Raw genomic sequence first — 20,499 nt, 5'->3', positions numbered from 1 at the left:
CACTGCCCCACTCTCTCCCCATAGCCCTGTATCAATCCCAAACTAATCCCACTGCCCTGCTCTCTCCCCATAGCCCTGTATCAATTCCAAACTAATCCCACTGCCCTGCTCTCTCCCCATAGCCCTGTATCAATCCTAAACTAATCCCACTGCCCCGCTCTCTCCCCATAGCCCTGTATCAATCCTAAACTAATCCCACTGCCCGCTCTCTCCCCATAGCCCTGTACCAATCCCAAACTAATCCCACTGCCCCACTCTCTCCCCATAGCCCTGTATCAATCCCAAACTAATCCCACCGCCCCGCTCTCTCCCCACGGCCCTGTATCAATCCCAAACTAATCCCACTGCCCCGCTCTCTCCCCATAGCCCTGTATCAATCCTAAACTAATGCCACTGCCCCGCTCTCTCCCCACGGCCCTGTATCAATCCTAAACTAATCCCACTGCCCCGCACTCTCCCCATAGCCCTGTATCAATCTAAAATTAATCCCACTGCCCTGCTCTCCCCATAGCCCTGTATCAATTCCAAACTGATTCCACTGCCCTGCACTCTCCCCATAGCCCTGTATCAATCCCAAACTAATCCCACTGCCCCGCTCTCCCCATAGCCCTGTATCAATCTAAAACTAATCCCACTGCCCCGCTCTCTCCCCATAGCCCTGTATCAATCTAAAACTAACCCACTGCCCCGCTCTCCCCATAGCCCTGTATCAATCCCAAACTAATCCCACTGCCCCGCTCTCTCCCCATAGCCCTGTATCAATCTAAAACTAACCCACTGCCCCGCTCTCCCCATAGCCCTGTATCAATCCCAAACTAATCCCACTGCCCCGCTCTCTCCCCATAGCCCTGTATCAGTCCCAAACTAATCCCACTGCCCAGCTCTCCCCATAACCCTGTATCAATCTAAAACTAATCCCACTGCCCCGCTCTCTCCCCATAGCCCTGTATCAATCCTAAACTAATCCCACTACCCTGCTCTCTCCCCATAGCCCTGTATCAATCCCAAACTAATCCCACTGCCCTGCTCTCTCCCCATAGCCCTGTATCAATCCCAAACTAATCCACTCCCCCGCTCTCTCCCCATAGCCCTGTATCAATCCCAAACTAATCCCACTGCCCCGCTCTCTTCCCATAGCCCTGTATCAATCCCAAACTAATCCCACTGCCCTGCTCTCTTCCCATAGCCCTGTATCAATCCCAAACTAATCCCACTGCCCTGCTCTCTTCCCATAGCCCTGTATCAATCCCAAACTAATCCCACTGCCCCGCTCTTTCCCCATAGCCCTGTATCAATCCCAAACTAATCCCACTGCCCTGCTCTCTTCCCATAGCCCTGTATCAATCCCAAACTAATCCCACTGCCCTGCTCTCTCCCCATAGCCGCGTATCAATCCCAAACTAATCCCACTGCCCCGCTCTTTCCCCATAGCCCTGTATCAATCCGAAACTAATCCCACTGCCCCACTCTCCCCATAGCTCTGTATCAATCCCAAACTAATCCCACTGCCCCGCTCTCTCCCCATAGCCCTGTATCAATCCCAAACTAATCCCACTGCCCCGCTCTCTCCCCATAGCCCTGTATCAATCTAAAACTAATCCGCAGTCCTGGGGGGAAAAATTGGGTTGCTGCCCCTTTGGGGCGCTAACTTCAGCGGGGCGCTACTTTTAGCGTCCCGAATAAATTAGCGCCCCGCGGCCGTAATTCACTGGTAGCACTCCAAGAGGGAGGCAGGGGTGCTACTGGAAATGCCCCACCTCCCTCTTGGGGCGCTGTGAGTGAATATCGTGGCGATATGTGGCGCTGCAGCACTGCAGGCCTTCCTCCCCTTATTAAAGGGAAGGGGCCTTGCCCAGCGCGACCCGGGGCCCAGCTGGGCCACCAGGGATCGGGAGTGCCGGCACAAGAGCCCGGCACTCAAGAGAAGTGCCGGGCTCATGGAGCGCAGCCGGCACTCCGCGGGGGGGCTGCTCAGGAGGCCGGGGACAGCAACGAGGGCAGGTGCTGGCAGGCGGCCAACAACAAAAATGGCACCTCCCCATTAATTAGCGCCGCCCCAGCCGCAGGTAGGCCCCCCTGACCCTGTTGGACATAGCGTCCGGCGCTAAGTCAGGGGGCACTACCAAAGATTGCGGCCGGGGAGCGAGCGGGGCACTGCGTATGATGATGATGTCATCGCTGGCGGCGCAGCGCTGCGGGGCGCTAATGGTTACCGCCGCCGCTAACCTGCTGAATTTCGCGGGAGGTGTTGGCGGTGCCACGCCCGGGCGCTTGTTACTTTGCGCCCTGTTAGCGCCCTGCTCTCTTCCCATAGCCTTGTATCAACCCCAAACTAATCCCACTGTCTCCCCATAGCCCTGTAGGAATTCCAACTAATGCCACTTGCACGCTCTCTCCCCATAGCCCTGTATAAATCCAAAACTAATCCTCCTGCATCGCTCTCCCCATAGCCTTGTACCAATCTCAAATTAATCCCACTGTTCTGCTCTCTCTCCATAGCCCTGTATCAATCCAAAACTAACCTCACTGCCCCGCTCTCTTCCCATATCCCTGTATCAGTCTAAAACTAATCCCAGTGCTTTGCTCTCTTTCGACCGCCCTGTATCATCTTCTGCTTCAAATATGTATCCAATTATCCCTTGAATGAAGCAATGGTGTCAAAGCATTCCATACTCCAACAACTCTGTAAAGAAATTTCTCCTAAACTTGCAACGGGCTCTCAGTGATAATTTTACACTGATGACCCCTCATCACCGACCAGAGGAAATAGTTTTTCCCAATTCACTATCAAACGCTTTATAATTTAAAAAACCTATTAATCTCCCTTTAGCCTTCTCTGCACCAAGGGGAATACTACCAGTATCTCCTCGTAAGTACAGTTTCCCCACTCCTGACATCATCCTGGTGAATCTACAACAACATCTTGCATTTATATAGCGCCTTTACTGTAGTAAAATGTCTCAAGGCGCTTTAAAGGAGCGTAGTCTGAGAAAATTTGACACCGAGCCACATAAGGAGATATTAGGACAGACTTGGTCAAAGAGCGAGTTTGAAGGTGTGTCAGGGAGGTAGAGGAGCAGAGGCTTTGGAAGGGAATTATTGAGCTTAGTGCCCAGGCAGTTGAAGGCACAGCCGCCAATGGTGGAGCGATTAAAATCGGGGATGTTCAAGAGGCCAGAATTGGAAGAGCGCAGATATCTCGGAGAGTTGAAGCACTGGAGGAGATTACAGAGATAGGGACAGGCGAGGCCATGGAGGGATTTGAAAACGAGAATGAGAATACACTGAATGCTTTGGCTGTAATATACATTCTATAATGGGGTGCCCAAAACTGCACAAAGTACTCCAACTCTGGCCTAAATAACGTTTAGTAAAAATCTATTATTACTCCTTAACTCTTGTACTCTGTGCCCTTAGTTATAAAATCCGAGATTCTATTGGCCTTTGTCTGTCATTTATATAGATGCACTCGAACTTTCAGTGAATTCTGTATCTGAAACCCTGGGTCTCTGTTCAGCCACACCCTCCAGTCTTTCCATTGAGTGAACAGCCCCACTCCGTGATTACGATCTCACACTCCACCACAATAATCTGCTTCTGCTGACAGCCTGCTTATTTCTTCAACCTGTCTCCATTTCCTGAAGTCTCGATCACTCCTCCTCACTGTTTGTCCAAACTCATACTTCTGCGCTCACCAGATTCTGAGGTTGTTCCGACTTCAACCATTAGATTAAACTCTCTGACCCTTTAATAACCAGCAGACTAAACTCTCTGACCCTTTAATTTCCAGCAGACTAAACTCCCTGAACCTTTAATAACCAGCAGACTAAACTCCCTGACCCTTTGATAACCAGCAGACTAAACTCCCCCCAGCAGACTAAACTCCCCGACCCTTTAATAACCAGCAGACTAAACTCTCTGACCCTTTAATAACCAGCAGACGAAACGCTCTGACCCTTTAATAACCAGCAGACTAAACTCTCTGACCCTTTAATATCCAGCAGACTAAACTCACTGACCCTTTAATAACCATCAGACTAAACTCCCTGACCCTTTAATAACCAGCAGACTAAACTCCCCGAACCTTTAATAACCAGCAGACTAAACTCCCCGACCCTTTAATAACCAGCAGACTAAACTCCCTGACCCTTTAATAACCATCAGACTAAACTCCCCGAACCTTTAATAACCAGCAGACTAAACTCACTGACCCTTTAATAACCATCAGACTAAACTCTCTGACCCTTTAATAACCAGCAGACTAAACTTCCTGACCCTTTAATAACCAGCAGACTAAACTCCCTGACCCTTTAATAACCATCAGACTAAACTCCCTGACCCTTTAATAACCAGCAGACTAAACTCCCCGACCCTTTAATAACCAGCAGACTAAACTCTCTGACCCTTTAATAACCAGCAGACTAAACTCCCCGACCCTTTAATAACCAGCAGACTAAACTCCCTGACCCTTTAATAACCATCAGACTAAACTCCCTGACCCTTTAATAACTAGCAGACTAAACTCCCCGACCCTTTAATAACCAGCAGACTAAACTCCCATACCCTTTAATAACCAGCAGACTAAACTCCCTGACCCTTTAATAACCATCAGACTAAACTCCCTGACCGTTTAATAACCATCAGACTAAACTCTCTGACCCTTTAATAACCATCAGACTAAACTCCCTGACCCTTTAATAACCAGCAGACTAAACTCCCCGACCCTTTAATAACCAGCAGACTAAACTCCCTGACCCTTTAATAACCAGCAGACTAAACTCTCTGACCCTTTAATAACCATCAGACTAAACTCCCTGACCCTTTAATAACCAGCAGACTAAACGCCCCGAACCTTTAATAACCAGCAGACTAAACTCCCTGACCCTTTAATAACCAGCAGACTAAACTCCCTGACCCTTTAATAACCAGCAGACTAAACTCTCTGACCCTTTAATAACCAGCAGACTAAACTTCCTGACCCTTTAATAACCAGCAGACTAAACTCCCTGACCCTTTAATAACCATCAGACTAAACTCCCTGACCCTTTAATAACCAGCAGACTAAACTCCCCGACCCTTTAATAACCAGCAGACTAAACTCTCTGACCCTTTAATAACCAGCAGACTAAACTCCCCGACCCTTTAATAACCAGCAGACTAAACTCCCTGACCCTTTAATAACCATCAGACTAAACTCCCTGACCCTTTAATAACCAGCAGACTAAACTCCCCGACCCTTTAATAACCAGCAGACTAAACTCCCTGACCCTTTAATAACCAGCAGACTAAACTCCCTGACCCTTTAATAACCATCAGACTAAACTCCCTGACCCTTTAATAACCATCAGACTAAACTCTCTGACCCTTTAATAACCATCAGACTAAACTCCCTGACCCTTTAATAACCAGCAGACTAAACTCCCCGACCCTTTAATAACCAGCAGACTAAATTCCCTGACCCTTTAATAACCAGCAGACTAAACTCTCTGACCCTTTAATAACCATCAGACTAAACTCCCTGACCCTTTAATAACCAGCAGACTAAACTCCCCCAACCTTTAATAACCAGCAGACTAAACTCCCTGACCCTTTAATAACCAGCAGACTAAACTCCCTGACCCTTTAATAACCAGCAGACTAAACTCTCTGACCCTTTAATAACCATCAGACTAAACTCTCTGACCCTTTAATAACGAGCAGACTAAACTCTCTGACCCTTTAATAACCATCAGACTAAACTCCCTGACCCTTTAATAACCAGCAGACTAAACTCCCCGAACCTTTAATAACCAGCAGACTAAACTCCCTGACCCTTTAATAACCAGCAGACTAAACTCCCTGACCCTTTAATAACCAGCAGACTAAACGCTCTGACCCTTTAATAACCAGCAGACTAAACTCCCCGACCCTTTAATAACCATCAGACTAAGCTCCCTGACCCTTTAATAACCATCAGACTAAACTCCCTGACCCTTTAATAACCATCAGACTAAACTCCCTGACCCTTTAATAACCATCAGACTAAACTCCCCGAACCTTTAATAACCAGCAGACTAAACTCCCTGACCCTTTAATAACCAGCAGACTAAACTCCCCGACCCTTTAATAACCAGCAGACTAAACTCTCTGACCCTTTAATAACCAGCAGACTAAACTCCCCGACCCTTTAATAACCATCAGACTAAACTCCCTGACCCTTTAATAACCAGCAGACTAAACTCCCCGACCCTTTAATAACCAGCAGACTAAACTCCCTGACCCTTTAATAACCATCAGACTAAACTCCCTGACCCTTTAATAACCAGCAGACTAAACTCTCTGACCCTTTAATAACCAGCAGACTAAACTCCCTGACCCTTTAATAACCAGCAGACTAAACTCTCTGACCCTTTAATAATCAGCAGACTAAACTCCCCGACCCTTTAATAACCAGCAGACTAAACTCTCTGACCCTTTAATAACCAGCAGACTAAACTCTCTGACCCTTTAATAACCAGCAGACTAAACTCCCTGACCCTATAATAACCAGCAGACTAAACTCCCTGACCCTTTAATAACCAGCAGACTAAACTCCCCGACCCTTTAATAACCAGCAGACTAAACTCCCCGACCCTTTAATAACCAGCAGACTAAACTCCCTGACCCTTTAATAACCATCAGACTAAACTCTCTGACCCTTTAATAACCAGCAGACTAAACTCACTGACCCTTCATTAGTCTTGGGCCTGTGACCTGAGTCTGGTGACCTTTGACCCGCAGCCCTCATAAGCCCTCTGAAGCAGCGAGCAGGTTTCTGTACCAGACATTAACTGCTGACTGGGTATTACCAGTGCATGATGTGAAATAAAAACAGGAAATGGGGGAAACCCAGAAGCTTGATTGGTGATTGCACCGGCTGTGAACAGGAAATGGAAAGATAGACTGTTATTTTAGTAAAGGCTGGAAAAATTGTAAGGGAGGACAGGCTCCACAGATACCACATCGATTACACACAGTGAACGGCTTTAATTATATCCACATTACCAAAAATAATCTGTGATATGATCTAAGCGCTGAGTGAGGTGCAGAACCCGCAATAGACAAATGTGGGGGCTGTAAAGACACAGGATGGTTCGAAACATGAACATGGTAACAGAGAGTAAGTGGCAGGATCCAGATTAAACCAGCAACTGGGACACGTGTGTCGGTCAGACTCGCCCAGTAACAAACTGGCTCATCTTCAGTATAAAGTACTGGAGTGGCTCAGAGCTCAGAGGTGGGTGAGGTGTCCCCTAAACCCTGCCCCGGGGAGAGTGTCTGTACCCTGCCCTGGGGAGAGTGTCTGTACCCTGCCCCGGGGAGAGTGTCTGTACTCTGCCCCGGGGAGAGTGTCTGTACCCTGCCCCGGGGAGAGTGTCTGTACCCTGCCCCGGGGAGAGTGTCTGTACCCTGCCCCGGGGAGAGTGTCTGTACCCTGCCCCGGGGAGAGTGTCTGTACCCTGCCCCGGAGAGAGTGTCTGTACCCTGCCCCGGGGAGAGTGTCTGTACCCTGCCCCGGGGAAAGTGTCTGTACCCTGTCCCGGAGAGAGTGTCTGTACCCTGCCCCGGGGAGAGTGTCTGTACCCTGCCCCGGGGAGAGTGTCTGTACCCTGCCCCGGGGAGAGTGTCTGTACCCTGCCCCGGGAGAGTGTCTGCCCGGGGAGAGTGTCCGTACCCTGCCCCGGGGAGAGTGTCTGTACCCTGCCCCGGGGAGAGTACCCGTACCCGGGAGAGTGTCTGTACCCTGCCCCGGGGAGAGTGTCTGTACCCTGCCCCGGGGAGAGTGTCTGTACCCTGCCCCGGGGAGAGTGTCTGTACCCTGTCCCGGGGAGAGTGTCTGTACCCTGCCCCGGGGAGAGTGTCTGTACCCTGCCCCGGGGAGAGTGTCTGTACCCTGCCCCGGGGAGAGTGTCTGTACCCTGCCCCGGGGAGAGTGTCTGTACCCTGCCCCGGGGAGAGTGTCTGTACCCTGCCCCGGGGAGAGTGTCTGTACCCTGCCCCGGGGAGAGTGTCTGTACCCTGCCCCGGGGAGAGTGTCTGTACCCTGCCCCGGGGAGAGTGTCTGTACCCTGCCCCGGGGACAGTGTCCGTACCCTGCCCCGGGGAGAGTGTCCGTACCCTGCCCCGGGGAGAGTGTCCGTACCCTGCCCCGGGGAGAGTGTCCGTACCCTGCCCCGGGGAGAGTGTCTGTACCCTGCCCGGGAGAGTGTCTGCCCGGGGTGAGTGTCCGTACCCTGCCCCGGGGAGAGTGTCTGTACACTGCCCCGGGGAGAGTGTCTGTACCCCGGGGAGAGTGTCCGTACCCTGCCCCGGGGAGAGTGTCCATACCCTGCCCCGGGGAGAGTGTCTGTACCCTGCCTCGGGGAGAGTGTATGTACCCTGCCTCGGGGAGAGTGTCTGTAACCTGCCCCGGGGAGTGTGTCCGTACCCTGCCCCGGGGAGAGTGCGGGTACCCTGCCTCGGGGAGAGTGTCTGTAACCTGCCCCGGGGAGTGTGTCCGTACCCTGCCCCGGGGAGAGTGTCTGTACCCCGCCCCGGGGAGAGTGCCTGTACCCCGCCCCGGGGAGACTGCCTGTACCGCGCCCCGGGGAGAGTGTCCGTACCCTGCCCCGGGGAGAGTGTCTGTACCAGGCCCTGGGGAGAGTGTCCGTACCCTGCCCCGGAGAGAGTGTCCATACCCTGCCCCAGGGAGAGTGTCCAAACCCTGCCCTGGGGAGAGTGTCTGTACCCTGCCCCGGGGAGAGTGTCTGTACCCCGGGGAGAGTGTCTGTACCCTGTCCCAGGGAGAGTGTCTGTAGCATGCCCTGGGGAGAGTGTCTGTACCCCGGGGAGAGTGTCTGTACCCTGCCCCGGGGAGAGTGTCTGTACCCTGCCACGGGGAGAGTGACTGTACCCTGCCCCGGGGAGAGTGTCTGTACCCTGCCCCGGGGAGAGTGTCTGTACCCTGCCCCGGGGAGAGTGTCCGTACCCTGCCCCGGAGAGTGTCTGTACCCTGCCCCGGGGAGAGTGTCCGTACCCTGCCCCGGGGAGTGTGTCTGTACCCTGCCCCGGGGAGAGTGTCTGTACCCTGCCCCGGGGAGAGTGTCCGTACCCTGCCCCGGGGAGAGTGTCCGTACCCTGCCCCGGGGAGTGTGTCTGTACCCTGCCCCGGGGAGAGTGTCTGTACCCTGCCACGGGGAGAGTGACTGTACCCTGCCCCGGGGAGAGTGTCCGTACCCTGCCCCGCGGAGAGTGTCTGTACCCTGCCCCGGGGAGAGTGTCCGTACCCTGCCCCGGGGAGAGTGTCTGTACCCTGCCCCGGGGAGAGTGTCCTAACCCTGCCCCGGGGAGAGTGTCTGTACCCTGCCCTGGGGAGAGTGTCTGTACCCTGCCCCGGGGAGAGTGTCTGTACCCTGCCCCGGGGAGTGTGTCCGTACCCTGCCCCGCGGAGAGTGTCTGTACCCTGCCCCGGGGAGAGTGTCCGTACCCTACCCCAGGGAGAGTGTCTGTACCCTGCCCCGGGGAGAGTGTCCATACCCTGCCCCGGGGAGAGTGTCTGTACCCTGCCCCGGGGAGAGTGTCTGTACCCTGCCCCGGGGAGAATGTCCGTACCCTGCCCCGGGGAGAGTGTCTGTAACCTGCCCTGGGGAGTGTGTCCGTACCCTGCCCCGGGGAGAGTGTCCGTACCCTGCCCCCGAGAGTGTGCCCTTACCCTGCCCCGGGGTGAGTTTCTGTACCCTGCCCCAGAGAGAGTGTCTTTACCCTGCCCCGGGGAGAGTGTCTGTACCCTGCCCCAGAGAGAGTGTCTTTACCCTGCCCCGGGGAGAGTGTCCGTACCCTGCCCCGGGGAGAGTGTCCGTACCCTGCCCCGGAGAGAGTGTCCGTACCCTGCCCCGGGGAGAGTGTCCGTACCCTGCCCCGGGGAGAGTGTCCGTACCCTACCCCGGGGAGAGTGTCTGTACCCTGCCCCGGGGAGAGTGTCCATACCCTGCCCCGGGGAGAGTGTCTGTACCCTGCCCCGGGGAGAGTGTCTGTACCCTGCCCCGGGGAGAGTGTCCGTACCCTGCCCCGGGGAGAGTGTCTGTAACCTGCCCTGGGGAGTGTGTCCGTACCCTGCCCCGGGGAGAGTGTCCGTACCCTGCCCCCGAGAGTGTGCCCTTACCCTGCCCCGGGGTGAGTTTCTGTACCCTGCCCCAGAGAGAGTGTCTTTACCCTGCCCCGGGGAGAGTGTCTGTACCCTGCCCCAGAGAGAGTGTCTTTACCCTGCCCCGGGGAGAGTGTCCGTACCCTGCCCCGGGGAGAGTGTCCGTACCCTGCCCCGGAGAGAGTGTCCGTACCCTGCCCCGGGGAGAGTGTCCGTACCCTGCCCCGGGGAGAGTGTCCGTACCCTGCCCCGGGGAGAGTGTCCGTACCCTGCCCCGGAGAGTGTCCGTACCCTGCCCCGGGGAGAGTGTCGTACCCTGCCCCGGGGAGAGTGTCCGTACCCTGCCCCGGAGAGTGTGCCCTTACCCTGCCCCGGGGTGAGTTTCTGTACCCTGCCCCAGAGAGAGTGTCTTTACCCTGCCCCGGGGAGAGTGTCTGTACCCTGCCCCGGAGAGAGTGTCTGTACCCTGCCCCGGGGAGTGTGTCCGTACCCTGCCCCGGGGAGAGTGTCCGTACCCTGCCCCGGGGAGAGTGTCCGTACCCTGCCCCGGGGAGAGTGTCTGTACCCTGCCCCGGGGAGAGTGTCTGTACCCTGCCCCGGGGAGAGTGTCCGTACCCTGCCACGGGGAGAGTGACTGTACCCTGCCCCGGGGAGAGTGTCCGTACCCTGCCCCGGGGAGAGTGTCTGTACCCTGCCCCGGGGAGAGTGTCCGTACCGTGCCCCGTGGAGTGTGCCCGTACCCTGTCCCGGGGAGAGTGTCTGTACCCTGCCCCGGGGAGAGTGTCCGTACCCTGCCCCGGGGAGAGTGTCCGTACCCTGCCCCGGGGAGAGTGTCTGTACCCTGCCCCGGGGAGAGTGTCTGTACCCTGCCCCGGAGAGTGTGTCCGTACCCTGCCCCGGGGAGTGTGCCCGTACCCTGCCCCGGGGTGGGTTTCTGTACCCTGCCCCGGGGAGAGTGTCCGTACCCTGCCCCGGAGAGAGTGTCTGTACCCTGCCCCGGGGAGAGTGTCTGTACCCTGCCCCGGAGAGAGTGTCTGTACCCTGCCCCGGGGAGTGTGTCCGTACCCTGCCCCGGGGATTGTGTCCCCTACACTTTCACTACCTATTGTCAGCCACGGCTGAGTTTCTATCATTCTCACCTCAGAAGGTTTCGTGTTTGTGTCCTGCTCTAGAGACTTGAGCACAAATATCTGAGTTGACAATCCAGTGCAATACTGAGGGTGTGCGGCACTGTCAGAGGTGTCGTCTTTCCGAAGAGTCGTTAAACCGATTCCCGTCTGCTCTCTCAGGTGAACGGAAATGATCCCACGGCACTATTTCGAAGAGGAGCAGGGGAGTTATCCCTGGTGTACTGGCCAGTATTTGTCCCTCAATCAACCTTACTAACAACAGATTATCTGGTCCTTATCACAATTTTGTTTTTTGGGAGCTTTATGTATGCAAATTGGCTGCTGCATTTCCTACCTTACAACAGTGCCTACACTCAAAATTACTTCATTTGCTGCAAAGCACTTTGTGATGTCCTGAGGTTGTGAACGGTGTCATATAAATGCGTGTCTCCCCATCACCGTCTCTCCCCATCACTGTCTCCCCGTCACCGTCTCCCCATCGCCGTCTCCCCATCACCGTCTCTCCCCATCACTGTCTCCCCGTCACCGTCTCCCCATCACCGTCTCCCCATCACCGTCTCTCCCCATCACTGTCTCCCCGTCACCGTCTCCCCGTCACCGTCTCCCCGTCACCGTCTCCCCATCACCGTCTCCCCATCACCGTCTCCCCATCACCGTCTCTCCCCATCACCGTCTCTCCCCATCACCTTCTCTCCCCATCACTGTCTCCCCATCACCGTCTCTCCCCATCACTGTCTCCCCGTCACCGTCTCCCCATCACCGTCTCCCCATCACCGTCTCTCCCCATCACCGTCTCCCCGTCACCGTCTCTCCCCATCACCTTCTCTCCCCATCACCGTCTCCCCATCACCGTCTCTCCCCATCACTGTCTCCCCGTCACCGTCTCCCCATCACCGTCTCCCCATCACCGTCTCTCCCCATCACCGTCTCCCCGTCACCGTCTCTCCCCATCACCGTCTCTCCCCATCACTGTCTCCCCGTCACCGTCTCCCCATCACCGTCTCCCCATCACCGTCTCTCCCCATCACCGTCTCCCCGTCACCGTCTCTCCCCATCACCTTCTCTCCCCATCACCGTCTCCCCATCACCGTCTCTCCCCATCACCGTCTCCCCGTCACCGTCTCTCCCCATCACCGTCTCTCCCCATCACCGTCTCCCTGTCACCGTCGCTCCCCATCACCGTCTCTCCCCATCACTGTCTCCCCGTCACCGTCTCCCCATCACCGTCTCCCCATCACCGTCTCTCCCCATCACTGTCTCCCTGTCACCGTCTCCCCATCACCGTCTCCCCATCACCGTCTCTCCCCATCACCGTCTCCCCGTCACCGTCTCTCCCCATCACCTTCTCTCCCCATCACTGTCTCCCCGTCACCGTCTCCCCATCACCGTCTCCCCATCACCGTCTCTCCCCATCACTGTCTCCCTGTCACCGTCTCCCCATCACCGTCTCCCCATCACCGTCTCTCCCCATCACCGTCTCCCCGTCACCGTCTCTCCCCATCACCTTCTCTCCCCATCACTGTCTCCCCGTCACCGTCTCCCCATCACCGTCTCCCCATCACCGTCTCTCCCCATCACCGTCTCTCCCCATCACCTTCTCTCCCCATCACTGTCTCCCCGTCACCGTCTCCCCATCACCGTCTCCCCGTCACCATCTCTCCCCATCACCGTCTCTCCCCATCACTGTCTCTCCCCATCACCGTCTCCCCATCACCGTCTCTCCCCATCACCGTCTCCCCGTCACCGTCTCTCCCCATCACCGTCTCCCCATCACCGTCTCCCCGTCACCGTCTCTCCCCATCACCGTCTCTCCCCATCACTGTCTCTCCCCATCACCGTCTCCCCATCACCGTCTCTCCCCATCACCGTCTCCCCATCACCGTCTCTCCCCATCACCTTCTCTCCCCATCACTGTCTCCCCGTCACTGTCTCCCCATCACCGTCTCCCCATCACCGTCTCTCCCCATCACCGTCTCTCCCCATCACTGTCTCTCCCCATCACCGTCTCCCCATCACCGTCTCTCCCCATCACCGTCTCCCCGTCACCGTCTCTCCCCATCACCGTCTCCCCATCACCGTCTCCCCATTACCGTCTCTCCCCATCACCGTCTCTCCCCATCACCTTCTCTCCCCATCACTGTCTCCCCGTCACCGTCTCCCCATCACCGTCTCCCCGTCACCGTCTCTCCCCATCACCGTCTCTCCCCATCAATGTCTCTCCCCATCACCGTCTCCCCATCACCGTCTCTCCCCATCACCGTCTCCCCGTCACCGTCTCTCCCCATCACTGTCTCCCCATCACCGTCTCCCCATCACCGTCTCCCCATCACCGTCTCTCACCATCACCGTCTCCCCGTCACCGTCTCTCCCCATCACCGTCTCCCCATCACCGTCTCCCCATCACCGTCTCTCACCATCACCGTCTCCCCGTCACCGTCTCTCCCCATCACTGTCTCCCCATCACCTTCTCTCCCCATCACTGTCTCCCCATCACCGTCTCTCTCCGTCACTGTCTCTCCCCATCACCATCTGTCCCCATCACCGTCTCCCCATCACCGTCTCTCCCCATCACCGTCTCTCCCCATCACCGTCTCCCCATCACCGTCTCCCCATCACCGTCTCTCCCCATCACCGTCTCTCCCCATCACTGTCTCCCCATCACCGTCTCTCTCCGTCACCGTCTCTCCCCATCACCGTCTCCCCATCACCGTCTCCCCATCACCGTCTCTCACCATCACCGTCTCCCCGTCACCGTCTCTCCCCATCACTGTCTCCCCATCACCTTCTCTCCCCATCACTGTCTCCCCATCACCGTCTCTCTCCGTCACTGTCTCTCCCCATCACCATCTGTCCCCATCACCGTCTCCCCATCACCGTCTCTCCCCATCACCGTCTCTCCCCATCACCGTCTCCCCATCACCGTCTCCCCATCACCGTCTCTCCCCATCACCGTCTCTCCCCATCACTGTCTCCCCATCACCGTCTCTCTCCGTCACCGTCTCTCCCCATCACCGTCTCTCTCCGTCACCGTCTCCCCATCACCGTCTCCCCATCACCGTCTCCCCATCACCGTCTCTCCCCATCACTGTCTCTCCCCATCACCGTCTCTCCCCATCACTGTCTCCCCATCACCGTCTCTCCCCATCACTGTCTCCCCATCACCGTATCTCTCCGTCACTGTCTCTCCCCATCACCGTCTCTCTCTGTCACCGTCTCCCCGTCACCGTCTCCCCATCACTGTCTCTCCCCATCACTGTCTCTCCCCATCACCGTCTCCCCATCACCGTCTCTCCCCATCACCGTCTCTCCCCATCACCGTCTCCCCATCACCGTCTCTCTCCGTCACTGTCTCCCCATCACCGTCTCTCTCCGTCACTGTCTCCCCATCACCGTCTCTCTCCGTCACTGTCTCCCCATCACCGTCCCCCCATCACCGTCTCCCCATCACCGTCTCTCCCCATCACCGTCTCTCCCCATCACTGTCTCCCCGTCACCGTCTCCCCATCACCGTCTCCCCGTCACCGTCTCTCCCCATCACCGTCTCTCCCCATCACTGTCTCCCCATCACCGTATCTCTCCGTCACTGTCTCTCCCCATCACCGTCTCTCTCTGTCACCGTCTCCCCGTCACCGTCTCCCCATCACTGTCTCTCCCCATCACTGTCTCTCCCCATCACCGTCTCCCCATCACCGTCTCTCCCCATCACCGTCTCTCCCCATCACCGTCTCCCCATCACCGTCTCTCTCCGTCACTGTCTCCCCATCACCGTCTCTCTCCGTCACTGTCTCCCCATCACCGTCTCTCTCCGTCACTGTCTCCCCATCACCGTCCCCCCATCACCGTCTCCCCATCACCGTCTCTCCCCATCACCTTCTCTCCCCATCACTGTCTCCCCGTCACCGTCTCCCCATCACCGTCTCCCCGTCACCGTCTCTCCCCATCACCGTCTCTCCCCATCACTGTCTCTCCCCATCACCGTCTCCCCATCACCGTCTCTCCCCATCACCGTCTCCCCGTCACCGTCTCTCCCCATCACTGTCTCCCCATCACCGTCTCCCCATCACCGTCTCCCCATCACCGTCTCTCACCATCACCGTCTCCCCGTCACCGTCTCTCCCCATCACCGTCTCCCCATCACCGTCTCCCCATCACCGTCTCTCACCATCACCGTCTCCCCGTCACCGTCTCTCCCCATCACTGTCTCCCCATCACCTTCTCTCCCCATCACTGTCTCCCCATCACCGTCTCTCTCCGTCACTGTCTCTCCCCATCACCATCTGTCCCCATCACCGTCTCCCCATCACCGTCTCTCCCCATCACCGTCTCTCCCCATCACCGTCTCCCCATCACCGTCTCCCCATCACCGTCTCTCCCCATCACCGTCTCTCCCCATCACTGTCTCCCCATCACCGTCTCTCTCCGTCACCGTCTCTCCCCATCACCGTCTCTCTCCGTCACCATCTCCCCATCACCGTCTCCCCATCACCGTCTCCCCATCACCGTCTCTCCCCATCACTGTCTCTCCCCATCACCGTCTCTCCCCATCACTGTCTCCCCATCACCGTCTCTCCCCATCACTGTCTCCCCATCACCGTATCTCTCCGTCACTGTCTCTCCCCATCACCGTCTCTCTCTGTCACCGTCTCCCCGTCACCGTCTCCCCATCACTGTCTCTCCCCATCACTGTCTCTCCCCATCACCGTCTCCCCATCACCGTCTCTCCCCATCACCGTCTCTCCCCATCACCGTCTCCCCATCACCGTCTCTCTCCGTCACTGTCTCCCCATCACCGTCTCTCTCTGTCACTGTCTCCCCATCACCGTCTCTCTCCGTCACTGTCTCCCCATCACCGTCCCCCCATCACCGTCTCCCCATCACCGTCTCTCCCCATCACCGTCTCTCCCCATCACTGTCTCCCCATCACCGTCTCTCCCCGTCACCGTCTCTCTCCGTCGCTGTCTCTCCCCATCACCGTCTCCCCATCACCGTCTCTCCCCATCACCGTCTCTCTCCGTCACCGTCTCTCCCCGTCACCGTCTCTCCCCGTCACCGTCTCTCCCCGTCACCGTCTCTCCCCGTCACCGTCTCTCTCCGTCACCGTCTCTCCCCGTCACCGTCTCTCCCCGTCACCGTCTCTCCCCGTCACCGTCTCTCCCCGTCACCGTCTCTCCCCGTCACCGTCTCTCCCCGCCACCGTCTCTCCCCGTCACCGTCTCTCCCCGTCACCGTCTCTCCCCGTCACCGTCTCTCTCCGTCACCGTCTCTCCCCGTCACTGTCTCTCCCCGTCACCGCCACTCCCCGTCACCTTCATTCCCCGTCACCGTCTCCCCCCCTTACTGTCACACCCTGTTATTGTCACACCCATTATTGTCACATCCCAAAATTGTCAACTTGTCCTTCCTCATTACTGCCACTCACCATTACAGTTACTCCCCATCACTGTTATTCCCCATTCCCCTCACTCCCGATTACTCACATCAAGTACTCTCACACCCCATTATGCCCACACCCCATTACTCCCACTCCCCATTACTATTACTCCCATTACTCTCACACCCCATCACTAATTGTGATTCTCTTTTCACTCTCAGCTGACCGGGACTGCAGTTCTCTCACTTGGCCTGTGGCTTCGCTTTGACCCCCAGACCACAACTATATTCAGTGGTGACCATTGCCCCACATCCTTCTACATTGGTAAGTGAAGCAGAGTGTGGGGTGCTGTGCTGTCGTCCAGTCACACTCTGGAGAGTTTGTAAACAGTGATAATTGTGTAAGACGAGTGAACACAAGCAGGCTGGGCCGGCCAGAGGCAGCGGCAGTGCAGTATAAATAGTAAAAAGTGAGTACGAAGCTGTGGTGATAGAGGAGCTGGAGGATCAGAGGCACAGCTCAGTGCAAATGGAATCCGTGGCTTCATATCTGGAAGTTTGGTCCAGCTCCCACTGTTTCCACTGTTCTGCCACAGATGAACTCTGGTTTGTCATTCAAAACGCCATCCATTACAAGATGTGGAAATAAAGAGTGAAAATGGTGCAGTGTTGGTTCACTGGAGGGGCAGCATACCTGAGTACTTTAGGTTTATCAACAGTTATCATAAAGGGTATGGGAAGTGGGATTAAACTGGGTGGGATATTAAAGGGAATAAAATGGACAACACTATTGGTAAACAATGATGTAGAACAGCAATGGGAAACATTTAAAATGGTGTTCAACAGAGTCCAGGAAAAATATATTCTGCTAAAAAACAAGAACAGACTAAACACTAATGAGACACCATGGATGAATAAAGGGAAAAATTGAGGGTAAGGGAGTACATGGACAGCAGAGGAGAGTGAGAATACGAAGAGACAGGAGAGAAGTCAAAAAACAATTAGGAAGGCAAAGAGGAACTATGAAATTAAATTATCAAGGTGTGGCAGAGCCACCAAAGGACTCAGATCGTTTGTACATAATTCCTTTAACAACATGTTAGCTACAGTCTGTATCTTTATTTATGCTGTTTAACTGTACAGAGTGTGGTTACTTTAACAGCGTGGCTAAAACGTGATGACGTCACGCCGTTCATCACGTGATTCCCCACTGGCGGGAAAACGTGATGACATCATGACGTCAGCCACGGGACTGCAGGGGCAGTCCTCGTGGAGCCTCCAGAGAGAGCAGACCTACATTCGATGTTATCCTGCAGTTTCTTGTTAAAACCTGTTTGTTTCATTAAAGTTCGTTTTGTTTGATCGCCTGAGTAGAACTCAGTCTTTTAGTTAGGAACCCACGTTCCTACAAAGGTACATAAAACCAAATAGTAAAATATTGTACAGGCGCATAAATAAAAAGAGGAAAGTTGGGATGGGAATAGGACCACTGAAATCACAGGCAGTGATAGCGAAATGGCAGAAATATTAAATAATTATTTTGCTTCAGTATTTACAGGGAGACAGAGCAGGTGGACATGGCATCAGAAGATAAGATTAGAAATGATATCACCGCATTTAAAATAAAAAGAGAAATATTAAATAAACTAATCAAACTCAATGAGGATAAAACCCATGGTCCGGATGGATTGCACCCACGCATTTTCAAAGAATCTAGAGAAGAGATAGCAGAGGCACTATTACACATATTTAAATAATTTGTTAGAAAAAGATGTAGTGCCAGAGGACTGGTGGATAGCTAACGTTATATCTAAACTTAAGAAGGGAGATAGAACATGTCTAGGGAACTATAGACCAGTCAGCTTAACATTGGTGGTAGGAAAGATAATGGAATCCCTACTAAAGGAGAAAATAGAAAAACATCCAGGCCTAGAAATTGGGTATAGCCCCGCTTGGGGCGTTAGAAGTGGCGCTGCGCAAATTTTATTGCCAGACGCAACTTATCGCCACCTCGCGCGATATTGGGTTGCAGCGCCCCTAAAGGTGATTGAGGCGCGAGTTCAGGCGTTACACGGGGCTCCTAAGGTGCTAACTCGGCGGCGCTACTCAATATCGGCGCGGGCGGGCGCAGCGCAGGTGCTGTGAATAATCGATGACCACGAGACTTTCAGGCGCCGGCCAGCTCTTAAAGGGGTGGGTCAGTCAGCTCTAGCACTTTGTAGGCCTGAAAATCGGAGCAGGCCCTTCTCTGGCGCAAAAAACTTGGAGCAGATGGAGAGGGTGAGGCAGAGAGCAGAGCGCTTCACCAATGAGGCTCTGGAGGTATTGGTGGCCGCAGTGGAGCGCCGGCGAGATGTACTCTACCCAGACAATGGCAGGAGGCCTAATCATAAGGACTACCGACGAGCTTGGAGGGATGTTTGTCAGAGGGTCAACTCCAGCAGCATGGCGACCAGGAGCCCTGTGCAGTGCAGGAAGAAATTCAACGACCTCACTCAGGTCGTGAGGGTGAGTGGTGTTTATGCAACCTTCTGCATCCCTCCATTTGCACCTGACTTTATGGCTACAGGGTGCGCTATGCCCCAATGGCCATCTGTCAGCAAGCACCCATGGCCCTTTCTGGGCACACACATACACATTTGACTCAGGGCATTATGTAAGGGCTCTTCCACCATGGGGGGCATGAGATGATAACTCAGGGCATCATGTGAGGGCTCTTCCACCATGGGGGGCATGAGATGGTAACTCAGGGCATCATGTGAGGGCTCTTCCACCATGGGGGGCATGAGATGATAACTCAGGGCATCATGTGAGGGCTGTTCCACCATGGGGGGCATGAGATGATAACTCAGGGCATCATGTAACATCACTTCCCGTCCTTTCCCCTGCAGGCCAAGCTGGCGAAGATCCGCAAGGACCAGCTTCGCACCGGAGGAGGTCCTCCGCAACTGCAGACTCTGATGGATCTCGAGGAGAGAGTCCACCAGATTGTTGGAGGACGTCTGAGTGGTCCTGTCACCACTGCAGCTGCCGACCCCATTGTCCACAGCGATGGTAAGGTTCACACCTTTTACAGCTGTCTCCTTCCACTTGTTTCCCCCGCCAGCATGCTTTCTCACTGTGGACCCATGTCATAGCATTGCCGCACTCTTGCATCCCTTGCTGCCAAGCTGTCCTTTTGCTAAAGCCACTCTTCAACCTCCCTGCTTTCAGATGCTGCATCACCAGCTCGGGAGCCGGCCCCTCAAGCTGCCAGTACCTCCGGAGGCGATGATCAGGAGGAAGCCGGACCATCCGTGCCAGCCTCAGGGGAGCCAACGCATCTGGAGACTGGGGATAGTAGTTCCCTAGAGGGGAGGGGGGGGGCTCTGATGAGGAGCCAGTTGCAGGAACCAGCGGTCTGCAGCAACGCGAGGGGGGTAGAGAAGCTCGGGGGCCGTCTCCCCGGAAGGCGAGGCAGGCCACGATGACTGCTGCACAGAGTGCAGAGGAGGTGCGTAGCCTTGCCGATATGAGCGCCCAGGCCCAGCTCAGGCACACTGAGCTGATGGCTGCAGTGGGGAGGATGCCTGAGTCGATTGACACACTGGCAAAGAGTGTGCTGGACTTTGGGGCAGCAATGGAAAGGACTGTCCAGGGCTTTGGGGCAGCAATGGAAAGGTCTGTCCAGGGCTTCGGGGCAGCAATGGAAAGGTCTGTCCAGGGCTTGTCCGAAGCAGTGGAAAGGACTGTTCTGGCCTTGTCCGAAGCAGTGGAAAGGACTGTCCAGGGCTTCTCCGAAGCACTGGCACCTGCCACGCAGGTCCTCACTGCTGCCACGCAGTCACTTGCTGGCCTCGTCCACACGCAAATTGAGGC

At 55.5% G+C, this 20,499-nt stretch overlaps 1 protein-coding gene across 2 annotated transcripts in view; it reads left to right on the top strand.

The window, feature by feature from the left end:
* Positions 1 to 20,499, top strand: part of LOC147105372 (tetraspanin-2-like) — a 206,829-nt gene that overhangs the window by 52,696 nt on the left and 133,634 nt on the right. For both annotated transcript variants that reach the window (XM_086011669.1, XM_086011668.1), the window contains exon 2: positions 16,864 to 16,966. In XM_086011669.1, the coding sequence (XP_085867795.1) occupies positions 16,864 to 16,966 (103 nt within the window). The remainder of the gene's footprint in view (positions 1 to 16,863; positions 16,967 to 20,499) is intronic.

This window comes from Somniosus microcephalus, chromosome 18, assembly GCF_052327205.1.
Source record: "Somniosus microcephalus isolate GS21.2 chromosome 18, FLI_Smic_1.0, whole genome shotgun sequence".
Lineage (NCBI taxonomy): Eukaryota > Metazoa > Chordata > Chondrichthyes > Squaliformes > Somniosidae > Somniosus > Somniosus microcephalus.
Note: the sequence above shows the minus strand (reverse complement) of the source record. Positions and strands in the feature narration are given on the sequence as shown.